Below are 12827 nucleotides of genomic sequence, written 5' to 3'. Positions count from 1 at the left end.
CTGCTGCAGAGGAACTTGGGTTATGAGGAATGAAAATGGTGAAGGGTCTTGTCCCAACTGAGTTAAGTAAACTGTACTAAAGAGTGAAGTGAGATGAGGGCACAGGGTTGGAATGAGAGTCAAAATCACAGATGAACTGGTCATGCTGGAAGTGAGTGACAGCAGCCCACTGCCAATCAGAGTGAGAGCTGGAAGTGAGTGACAGCAGTTCACTGCCAATCAGAGTGAGAGCTGGAAGTGAGTGACAGCAGCCCACTGCCAATCAGAGTGAGAGCTGGAAGCTAGTGACAGCAGTCCACTGCCAATCAGAGTGAGAGCTGGAAGTGAGTGACAGCAGCTCACTGCCAATCAGAATAAGACCTGCGGCTGAGCAGGTATATTGGCACCTGATGACCTCAAGGTTTGAGGATAGGAGAATAGAGGAGGCCACAGGTAGGGGAGCTCAGTCCTTGTGTTTCTACCCTCCTCTCCATCCCCTCACCTTTGAGGTTTTAATATTGCTTATGATCTTGACATCTGTATTTTTTTAAATGAAATATGATATGGTTATTTATGTTATAGCTTCTGTAGCAGAAACAGGAAATCAATATTCTTATCGACCTTATTCTATTGACTTTATGACATTTTCAGAGCTGATACATGTCAGTGAAACTCACAGTCCACTAGGAGAGCCAATCAGATATGCTTTGGGTTTGATTTGTGACATGGGATCGATTTTTACAGCACAGTAGCATGTTCAAGAAAGGACATTTTCTCAAGGAAGTCTGGGTTCTGTTACTTAAAAAATTTACATGAAGCGGTGTGTGTGTGTGTGTGTGTATGTGTGTGCAAGTGTGTAAGTGTGTGTGCATATGTGTGAGTGTATGCATATTTGTGCGTGCATGAATGTGTTCACATGTGAGTGCACATATGTGTGTGATGGTGCATGTGTGTGCATGTTTGTGTGTGCATGCATATGTGTACATGCATGCATTTATGTGTGTGTGTGTGTGTGTGTATGTGTGTGTAGCAATAAGGGACTGATGGGAAGAACTGGGAGTACTATGGTCTAGGAAGAACTCCTCTTGGCCAAGGGCCTTACCTTAGACTTTGACCTCATGAAGGGAAATCCCACACTGCACTTGAGGAAGTCTGATTCCAGCAGCTCGCAGGAAATGCCCATCTCCTCCTGAAACAGAAAATGTCAACGGATGGCTGGACTGTGAGGAGGACAGAGGCATGCAAGGTCCTCAGTGAGGCCACTGGGTCCTCCAGAGCAGTTTAGTCATCCCCAGGTGTAGTGGGCTGAGGAGCTCTGAGACCAAATCTCCATTCCTCTCTGTCTGCCCACTTCCCCAGGGTTCCCTGAGGCAACTGCAGAGGACAGAACTAGAGATAATTTTAAAGCGATGCTTTGGGTCTTAACCATCACAGGTAACTTATCTAGATTTGGACTTGCACAGGAGACTGCACTCCACTGAATGCATGGTCTCTGAGGAGACTTGGGCGGTGGGGCCTGGATGAATGTTCATTGAGTCATTCTTTCTTCCCCAACCCCTCTCCATGTAGGAATGAGTTTTGAAACGGGATCTCATGCATTCCAGGCAAAGAAAACTGGGTTGGCAAGATGGTTCAGTGGGTAAAGGCGTTTTGCTGCCAGGCCTGAAAATCAAGAGTTTAATCCCCAGGTCCCACCTGGTGGAAGGAGACTGATGACTGCTATAGGCTGTCCTCTGACATTCACATGCATGCCATGGCACACACACACACACACACACACACACACACACACACCCCATACATACACACCACACACACACACACACCACACACACACATACACACCACACACACACCACACACACACACACACCACACACACACCACACACACACACACCACACACACACACCACACACACCACACATACACACCACACACACACACACCACACACACACACCACACATACACACCACACACACACACACCACAAACACATCACACACACCACACACACACACACACACACACCACACCACACCACACACACACATACACACACACACACCACACACACCACACACACACACACACACACACACACACTAATTTTTAAAAGGCAAAGGTGTAGGATATCATATATTAAGAAACCCCTCACTCAGGAGCTATTTGCCCAATACTCACTTTTCTTGTTTCATTAATCAGCAGTTATTATATTTTACTTAAAAACAGATTCATTTATTTTATTATTTTATGTGTATGTATATTTTACCCGCATGCATGTATGTGCACTGTGCGTATTTCTGGTGCCTTCAGAGGCCAGAAAAGGGCATCAAATACCTTGGGACTGGAGTTACAAATGGTTGTACTGGGACTCGAACTCTGGACCTCTGAAAGAGCAATAAGTGCTCTTAACCATTGAGCCATCTCTCTTGCCCCAGGAGTGCTGTTTTAAAGAGGCTGATCACACCATCAAGCTTTTACCTCAAAGTCTTTGAAACTCACAATGAAATTTTAAATGTAGCATAAAGCCAACCTATTTTCACAAGTTTTCATTTATTTATTTATTTATTTTGCAAGCAACGTCCCAACAAAATCTTTTGAAAATATTTTCACTATGAGATCTTGAACTGGACTTGAAGCTGACTCACTAACTGGCCCTTTTCCCAGCCTCACTTTTCCTGAGCTAGTGAGGGAAGCAGACAAGGTTCCTCTCTGGAGATCACAGGGAATTGTGATCCAATTGAAATTTCATAGCAATCACACATTATGCTTGAGATAGGAAATCATCAATTAACATTAAACAAACAAACAGGACCACAACCCAAGACAGGAAGCACCGTTTTGCACACACACATGCTCTCAGTGCCTGGTACTCAAGAGCTCTTGACTTTGCACTTATTGAACGAGCAGGCGTGGCTTGCGGAAGCCTTGTGTAAGGGGATTGCAAACAGCAGCTCCTTTTGCTGGCCTGCCTGGCACGAGGGATGCTTGCCTTGAAGAAGCCTTCTTTTCCAGACATACCTTGGCTGCCCCAGTTCTGGGCACACAGCCAGCAGAGCCAGGTTCCAGACTCTGTCACACCGTGGGGGTGTTTGGAAGTTCAGACAATGAAGCCAGTGAGCCTCTCTGGCCTTTTGGCTTCCTTCCTCTCATTCACAGGAGGGTTTGATTTTAGACTTAGAGAAGGGTCTTACCCGGCCACCAACATAGCAGCAGTCTTTGGAAACAGAATGTCTGTGAGTTCCACGGTGGGATTACTCTAAGAGCCAGGTTGAACTTGGAGGTTTGACTTTGCATTTTCTTTTTTCTTTTAAAGATTTATTTATTTACTATATATAAGTACACTGTAGCTGTCTTCAGACACACCAGAAGAGGGCATCGGAACTCATTACAGATGGTTGCCAGCCACCATGTGGTATCCTGGGATTTGAACTCAGGACCTCTGGAAGAGCAGTTAGTGCTCTTAACCTCTGAGCCATCTCTCCAGCCCGACTTGGCATTTTCTAGTTTTGACATGCGTTTACCAAACTGAAAATGACCCTCAGGTATTCATGTCTGGCTATCAGTTTGATGTTCCTTTAAGATCCTTTTCTTAGCATTCTTTGGTGAGGGTTCTATCTGGAGGTGTTTCAGCCCAAACTCCCTAATTAACAGAGGAGCCAGAGGCAAGCAAAGCCCCTAGCAACCTGACTCGAGGGTAAGAGAAGTTACTCCCAGAGAAGACACCAGCAGCTCTCCTCAGTGAGGAGTCAGCTGAGAGGTCCGTTCTCCTGACAGGGCCTGAGAAATTCCTGCTAGCGAGATTTGGCATTCACGGGTAGGCTTTGACTCTCGGTTCAGATATGCAACAGCTATGTGTGTCATCATTGAAATAAACTATGCTCTCTGGAAGCCGGAATTTTATCACCCGTCAGATGAGGTCACGGCACCTGCCTGAGATGTCCCCCTGGTGTCCCGACCAGGGCTGAAGGATGTGGGTGGTTTTCACAGACGAGCTCTGCTTAGCAATGGCTCGACAACATGCCAGGCGGGGTATAAATTCCATTGTCTGAGGACTTCGATTCCCTCTTAATTCTCAGTTTACAGGAAGGAACCTGGAGTGCTAAGGCATTCTATTAGGTGCTGGCAGGCTGAGTGGGCATGAGGACGCCAAATGTCAGAGCTCAGACCTGCCTCTGCACTGTCTCTTTAAGTGTAAATTCCCATGTCCTGATACAACGCTAGCCCCGTGGACCTGGTACAGGGCACAGCAAGGGCGTGAGGAGACTTCTCATTTGAACATTCTGTCAGTGAGACTTAGGCTCTGATATATGTCACAGGTAATACACACATGGTGTCATGCCCTTTGCTGTTGTCTTATGCTCTCTCTCTCTCTCCCTCTCTCTCTCCATCCATCCATCCATCCATCCATCCATCCATCCAAGCATTCATTAATTCATTCATTCATACATTCATCCACAAACTCACTCAGTCTTCTTCTAGCCAATGCCAAGCACAGAACAGAGGGCACCATGACTGATGGTTGAGAGGGAATGCCTGCCCTTAGCTGAACACAGAAGGAAACAATCTAGGCTCTACCAGCCGATCAACGAGTAGACAAAGGATGGCATTTTCGTGGGATGGGATAGCGTTCAACCTTGAGAAAGTGCTGACCCATATCACAGCACAGGTGTCAATTGAAATTCAAAGGTTAGGTGAAAGGAACCAGTCACAGGGTCCATGTCACATACATATGTTGCCCCATTTACTTGAGATGTGCAGAATAGGTAAACACAGAGGAGAATAAATTAGTGTCTACCTCTTGCTGGGAAGCACTGAAATTACTGCGATCACCTCCCCCACTCTGCTTGTGGCCTCCGAATGCTTTGCTTTCCTTTTGCTTAATAGCGTTCAGAGGCGATGAACCTGAACTCCTGTCTCCGGATCCTAACCAGGAGCGGACTCTTCTGGGAGGACCAGCTGTGCACAGGCCCTGGCCGAGGACATTAAGTGAATGCTGCTCTCCTCAAGCCCTAGGCCCTGGTGGAGAGCTGTGTCTCACTAGACAGCAGTGCCTCTCTAATCTATTTGAGGCTAAAGGGAAGATGCTGATGGCGGTGGTGCCTGTGTGACCTGTAGGTTGATATCATTATGCAGGTAAAGGCAGGTATAGGATAGAACTAGGCCTGTCATTGGACAAGAAGGAAGGATGGGTGGGAGAAAAGTTTTAGAGAGCCAATGGAGCAAGGGCAAGGGAGCTGAGAGAACATGGCAGCAGATGTTAAGATTCCTCTCTGCACATATTACAGGTTGTTATGACTATTCTTAAGGTACAGACATGTACAGGACTTTGTGTTGTCTAGATGGGCAAATTAAATCTTATCAATTGGATCAGAGGGTATTGTGTGATATGTCCTTTCATGTGGCGACTTAATTGAGTTCAAGAGTGTGAGGTGGTCGGATGCACTGAGCACACCATGGAATGCCTGGCATGGTAGAAACCAGCTAAGAGAGCTGTGAGTGAGGGTGGGACAGCCTGACAGGGTGCAGTGTTGGAACTCAACCGACAGTGGGTCAGAAAGTAGATGGGGGCAGCGTGGAGCTGCTGAGATAAATTAGCACTAGTTCCAATGGCCTGCTGGAGCCAGAACCATCGAGAGTGTGACCAGGGTATGCACAGGAACCAGTTCTGCCAATTTTTATTTTAACCGCAACATAACCCTACTAAACCAAAGCAGGCAGCCTGGGTATGCACTGGCAGGAAGCTCCCTGCACGGTGGTCCCTTTGGGCTCTCAAGTTAAGAACCCTGGGGGTTGGGGATTTAACTCAGTGGTAGAGCGCTTGCCTAGCAAGCGCAAGGCTCTGGGTTTGGTCCCCAGCTCCAAATAAAAGAAAAGAAAAAAAAGAACCCTGGAAAGTTAGATAATGTTAAGGTCCTCCAGTGGACCCCAGGCCCTCTTCTCTAGTGTAGGATTCTTGTTTCCTCAAGACAGGGTCTCACTGTGTAGCCAAGGCTAGACTTGAATTCAAACTCCTCCTGCCTCTGCCTCCTGAAGCTCACCACAGCAGCTCAACATGAGACTTTTTGGGAAGAATCCTAAGTGTGAGTGTAGTCACCGCACCTGTGTCTATGGGATGCAGTCATCTATGAGACTCCTGTTCTCAAGGCTAATGCAGCAACCATCATCTTGGAGGTTACTACATATGCTACCCAGTAGAAGAGGAACACTGGGATCCTTGCTGGCTGGTAACTATGTTGGTGACTCTGCTGCTGTGCAATGATGCTGTGAGTCCTCCAACAGGGGCCTTGGGTAACAAGTTCCCTGAATACCTGATGACCGGGAGTCAGGTGAGCTTGGGTACATTCAGAGCATGTTGCTATAGACAACTCAGAGAACTAAACTCTAATCTCAGGGCTCCTGGTCACATCAGAGAAAATCTGTCCATCCATCCATTCACCCATTCTCCATTCATTCTTTCATTCATTCATCCATCCATCATCCATTCATCTATCCATTCATCCATCATCCATCCATCATTCATCCACCCTCCATTTATCCATCACCTATCCATTCATCCATCAATCATCCATTCATATATTCATTCATCTATCCATCTATCCATTTATCTATCATCCTTCCTTCCTTCTTCTATCCACCCATCCATCCATTCACCCATCCATCCATCCATCATCCATCCATTCACCCATCCATCCATCCATCATCCATTCATCTATCCATTCATCCACCATCTGTCCATCCATCCATCCTATTTCTTTTATATTGCTATAGTAGGAAACAGCTGTGGTAAACTAATTCTTATATATGAAACAGTTAAGTTTCCCATTCTTACATATCTTTGTTAGTTTCTTGAATAATTATCCATAGAGTATCAACAATGCCCTTTATTGGGCCATATGCCTTTGTAATCTGGTTGTTGTTGATTCAAACGAGGATGCCTGGCCTGGCAGAAGGGAGGAGGAACAACTGGTTCTAAAATAAAAGAGTGCTCACTCTCTGAGTATTTGGGAAATCTGCACACAAGATGGGATGGGTAACTCTTTATAAGAAAAGCACCAGGCCTCCCTGCTCCACTCTGTAAACCCTACACTACAGTTCACCATACTGTAATTTTATCTTTCTTTGTCATGAGCCATGAAATCTGTAAATTCTTTAAGATTACACAATCCAAAACTGGATGAGCTTGTCTATCAGAGTCATACAGATACTCATGTCATGGCGGAGAGTAGCCAGCCATTTGAATGGTGCAGGTCAATACCGTCATGAATGGCCACATCCGCAATCACCACATATAAGCTGCACTGTGTGGCAGAGAGGGCTCTAATGCAGAGCTCTACCTGGTGGACACAAGGGCTATGCCCAGGGCCCTGTGGCTACCACAGGATTTGTGCTGTTAATGGATTTATTTGAAAGGTCTTATTGTGCCTATCTCATGGGTCAGAAATGGAGGTACACAGATGTAGGCCTCCCTTTAGTGCTCTTCTGGTAGTTAAACTTGTGTTCTAACCAGCTTTGTCACTGTGGCAAATATCCAAGAAACCAAACATGAAAGTAGAAATGGCTTTGGCTCATGATTTCAGCTCTTGATCTGCTAGCCCGTGGTGAGGCATGGCATCTTGGGATGCCTTGTGTGTGGAATGGAACAAGTGTGTTTTCCTCACAATGTCAAGGAGATGGGAGTGAGGAAGAGGTCCAGGTCCCATATCATCTTCAAGGGCAGGACCCCATTGATCTAATATCCCATTACCAAGACCTATCTCCTAAAGCATTTACCCCTTCCCAATGCATCATGCAGGGTCAAGACTTCTACAGCGATCCTGAAGCGACACAGACACAGAACCATTGTCTTGGCAGCTGGTTCAACACTGAATCACATACCAGCCAAGGATTACGCTTTCAAAAGTTTCCCATAGGACAGAGAAGGGGACATGGGCCATATTTCAGGGTGTACAATTATGGGTATATTGCCTAAAAGCCAAGAACTTCAGTAATTGGTCCATCACTAGAACAATTGAAAGACTCGTCTGTAGGACAAGCTAAGAAATACCAACTAACAGGACAGAAGAGATGGCTCAGTGGTTAAGAGCACTGGCTGTTCTTACAGAGGACCTGGGTTTACTTCTTAGTACTCACAACTGTCTGAACTTCAGATCCAGGGGATCTGATGCCCTTTTCTGGTCTCCTTGGGCACCAGGCATGTATATGGTACCTATTGATATAAAAGCTGGCAAAACATTCATGATGCATTTTCAAATGTACTAAAAAAAGACTACAAATAGAGTTAAGTACTGGAGTAAGCTTGCCCCAGGAGATAGGTTCTGCTTTCCAGGTTTTTTTTTTCTTGGTTTTCCGCTTTCGGTTAACCAGCCAGTTGTTTGGAGTGACTGGCCCATACACTTAAGGATTGCTTTAGGCTGTTTAATGACCAGGTTTCAAATTCTATCTTGCTAGAGATCTGTGTAGAACTTAACGACTTTTCCTGGTCCTTTGGGGGCAGGGGGGTGGGGGAGACCAAGCCACAGGGTTATGAACCAGTCTAAGGCACAGTATGTTTGCGCTGCTTGTAACACGATAGATTTGAGCACGTTAGGAGCTGCCTTAGTGATTGGTGGTTGAGGTGAGTTGAATAGACTGGGTTGCTATGTCTTGCTGTGCCTTTCCCACCCTGGACAGCTTTGCTCATTCCTATTGTTCACCATCTGAGCACTACTTAGGACATCATCATTATGTGATGTCTTTGGTCAGGGTTTCCTTGTAGAGAACTGACCTAGTGAGTTTTGTCAACTTGACATAGCAGAGAGGAAAGTGTAAAACCGTGCACTGAGGAATTGCCTAGATGGAACTAGCCTGTGGGTATACCTGTGCGGGATTGGTTGCCTTGATTGTTAATTGCTAGAGGAGAGCCGAGCCCACTGTGGGCGGCACCATTCCCTAGGCAGCTGGTCCCGGGCTGTATAAAGAAGTCAGAGCCAGTGAGTGAGCCAGCAAGAAGCATTCCCCCATGGTTTCTGCTTCAAGCTGTTTCTTGACTCCCTGTTCTGACTTCTCTCAATGATGGTCTGTGACCTGGAAGTGAAAGGCAAATAAGAAACTCTTTCTTTCTCTAAGTTGCTTTTGGCTGTGGTATTTGTCAGAGTGGCAGAGTCAAAGATAAAGAAAGGGCGGGATCTCAACCTAAGAAACAGATGACAGGAAAGCACCCACCCTCCATCTTCTCTCTGGGCTCACTTGTGGAAACAGCCACTTGATGTCTGACTCTGAGGGAGTGGGCTCACAGGTTTTCTAATCCTCACATCCTAGAACATGGTAAAGGGCCGAGATATTGCCTCATGGCCTTCCTGATCTACAGAGAGCAGTATCTTCTAAAACAGAGAATTCTACTGGTAAAACATTCCGGATGCCAGCTCCCGTGGCAGACTTGTCTGCATATTGATTTTAATTCAGTTAAGTGCCTCTTAAAACAAGACTCATTCCATTATTGTTTCTGAGTGTTTCCTCGGAGGGGGATGATGGAGGCATTGCTTCTGTAAATCTCCATGGACTAAGAGGTGGGGAACTGAATAGCTCCCTTCTTTCTCTACAGTATTTTGCAGGGGGAGGAATTGGGAACCTGGGAAGTCCTGGATTTGACATTTAAGGTTCTCCTTGTGGCTATTAGGGTTCAGAGAGGACCCAGAAAATTGTTCTCAAATATTTTTGGCTCTTTGACCCGTAGATGTTTATAGATGCTTATGGTGTTTGTGCGCCTCAGAGTGAGATCTTCAACCTGCTCGGGCTGGCTGGACACCAAGGGGACAGAGCTAATGTACACTGACCGTATTTGAGGTGGGCATTAATCTAAGCATTTTTTGCTGGTTTTATTTCTGTGGCTGCCTTTAAAAAATAAACAAACACATATGTGTAAAATGCAACTTAGGGAAGAAAGTTTATTCAGTTTAAAACTCCAGGGTACTGTCCCTCATTTCAGGAACTCAAGGCAGGTACTTACATCACATGGATAGTTGCGAGCAGAGAGAATGGATGCTGCATGTTTAGTGCTCAGTCAGCTTAATCAAGAGCAGAGAGAATGGATGCTGCATGCTTAGTGCTCAGCCAGCTTAATCAAGAGCAGAGAGAATAGAGGCCTGCACGCCTAGTGTTCAGTCAGCTTAATCAAAAGCAGAGAGAATGGATGCTGCATATTTAGTGCTCAGCCAGCTTAATCAAGAGCAGAGAGAACGGATACATGCATGCTTAGTGCTCAACCAGCTTTCTCTACTCTTACACAGTCTAGGGTCCCCAGCTGGTGACTGGTGCTGCCCACTTTCAGGCTGTGTCTTTTCAAATCAGTTAGGGTTATCAGACAACCTCCCACAGACATCCACAGGCCACAGTGATGTAGATAATCCCCATTGAAACGCCTGCCCATGGTGGTTCTAAGCTGTGTTTGAACATCACAGTGAGTTTCTCATTGAGTCTACATCTATCAGGTGCTGAGAGAGGTTTGCGATGCTTCCTGACCTTGGATGAGAAGTGTCTTCCTGGGCTGGACCTCTGAGGCAGATCAAAGACAAGAGTGGCCTTGAGCTGCTGATCTACTGGATATCTAAGTGTCCCTTTGTAGCTCAGAGTATGGCTTTGGGGTGGGGGGCGGTCTGGAGGTCCTATCTCTAGTGGGTAAAGTCCCTCCTGGGCCACCAGCTCTTTCACTTTCCCCCAGGTTGCTTCTACCCTTGTCATAAAAACCTGAGGCTGGAAAGTAGACTTTACACGCTCTGCAGTGAGGACATGTCGAGGAGACCAGAGGAGGAGGCTATGGGCTGACATTTGCAGGTTCAAGTTGGCCATCCTGAGTCTAAAGCAACTGACATCTGAAACAGCTCTGGACTAAGAATGTTGGGGAAGAGATGTTCAACTTGTAACTTCCTGAAGCCAAGCCATTTTTATTTAATCTGGAGGCTGTGAGGTAAGTCTCATGGTCTACGTTGCCTGGATAAAGAAAGGGAGGAATCAAGAAATGGGGCAGCTTGCCACAATGGCGATTAATTGCCTGAAACCAAGATTCCAATCCAACCTCGCTTGGCTCCATACCCTGTGTGTTCTGGCCCCGGGCTGTCTTCTGAGACCATCTAGGCAGTGACTTTGATGCCCAGGACACCACTGCACAGCCGCCTTCCACCCTGGCACCGTGGAGGCTACAGAGCTGCCTGACGTTCAAGTGCCACCTGCCGTTTCAAGCATGTTTGCATCCTTGCGACAGACCCTGGTCTGGGTGCAGGACCACATCCAGTCTGCCTGGCTCATTTTAGCCCAGAGGGAACTGTACTGTGACTGTGTGTGGAGAGACCAAGGTCTGTGCAGTCAGCAGGAGACCCGTAGCTATGAACCGATATCTCTGTCCATCTCTGGGCCCCAACCAGCATCTCCTTCATCAGAAGGACTCTACAGACGTTTTGGAAAAACCAGTGGAAGTTTTCCTTGGCGTAAGGCTCCAAGCCCTTCCCTGCTGCGGCTTCATGAATAAGGACTGAGAGCACCGCCTGCTCCAGGGGTCTCTGCTCCCCCAGTTGGAAGGCCTGTTTATCTGAGGAGAGGGTTTTGGCTTTGTCTTTTTGAGTTCCTCCTCCCTATGTGGTTCCATCCACTGCCTTCTGTTGCCTTTGGAGCCCCAAGGCAGCAACTTCATCTGGAACCTTCTAGAATGAGGGCCTCCAAGGAAGGAGGTATCAACACAACTAATAGATAATTAAAACAAAACGAAACAAAACACAAAAGCAACAACAACCCAATGTTGTTCTTTATTCTTTCTAAGTTCCACACTCTTATATAATATATATTGTTCATATCCATCCACCCCATCCAACTTGGTCTTCTGCCCCTCCCCGCATCTTCCTCCTAGCTCCATGTCTTTATTTGCACTGTTTTGCTATTATTTGGTGCTACTTATATGTGCATGGCCTGTGGTCACCCATAAGAAATCTACTAATAGTCACAAAGGAGAGTGACCCTCTCTATCTCAGCAGCAATCAGCTACCAACAAGTCCTCTGAAAAGGGCGGGGTCTTGGGGCTGGGCCTTGGAGGTGGAGTCTTGAGGGTGGGCCTTGGGGGTGGGGTCTTGGGGAGCTCCTCCCCAACATGTGCTCAGCAGAAGCCATTCAACTCTCCTCCATAACGACCCTGAGAAAGCACTTAGTGTTCAAACCTCATGCACAGGCAGCATAGGATGAGGAGAGGCCATGCAAACTTTCAGATTGCCCCAGCTCCAGTGTCTGGAGACCAGAACTCCACATGGGGTTTCTATCTTAGCAGAGAGGCAGACGTTCTCTTTCCTGTCCGTGGTGGCCCTTGCTCCTATCCTATCACTTCCAAAGCTGATGGTCAGGTAGGACAGGGCTAGGCAGACACTTAAGATGGGGCAGCACTGAGGTGAGGGCTGGGTGGAAACGAAGTCTTCCTTTACCAACATGCAGAGTTGGGGCAGCAGGTACGAAGAGCTCACTTCTACAGGTTGTGAGACTTTATCCATGTTGCCAGCTCGGAGCTCTAATTTCCCCCCTGGTAAATGGGGAAATGACACTGTGGTTGACACCTCACCCCCGTAAAGGGGCGCTCCATCTCATTTGCAGCCCAATAACACAGGACCGAGTGACCCAGGTTTATCGTGCCAGTCATCCCAGCGAGACTCTGAAACTTCCCTAGAACTTTATGAAATCAAAGCACTTCTTTGTGGTGACCTGGCAATGATCTCGGTACCCTGATGGGACAGACTTGTCTGAACATGGAGCCAAAACGGGACACGTCTTAAGAAAGCTCCGAGGTCCAACAGGAAACGGGGACCCAAGCAAACCTCACACTTTCACTTT

General features: G+C 46.9%; 1 protein-coding gene across 4 annotated transcripts in view; it reads right to left on the bottom strand.

Annotated features, from left to right (window-relative positions):
- Positions 1-12827, bottom strand: part of Itga9 (integrin subunit alpha 9) — a 308053-nt gene that overhangs the window by 65199 nt on the left and 230027 nt on the right. For all 4 annotated transcript variants that reach the window (NM_001420002.1, XM_039082700.2, XM_039082701.2 and 1 more), the window contains 1 exon segment: positions 1082-1168. In NM_001420002.1, the coding sequence (NP_001406931.1) occupies positions 1082-1168 (87 nt within the window).

The sequence above is a fragment of the Rattus norvegicus genome, chromosome 8 (genome assembly GCF_036323735.1).
Source record: "Rattus norvegicus strain BN/NHsdMcwi chromosome 8, GRCr8, whole genome shotgun sequence".
Taxonomy (NCBI): domain Eukaryota; kingdom Metazoa; phylum Chordata; class Mammalia; order Rodentia; family Muridae; genus Rattus; species Rattus norvegicus.
Note: the sequence above shows the minus strand (reverse complement) of the source record. Positions and strands in the feature narration are given on the sequence as shown.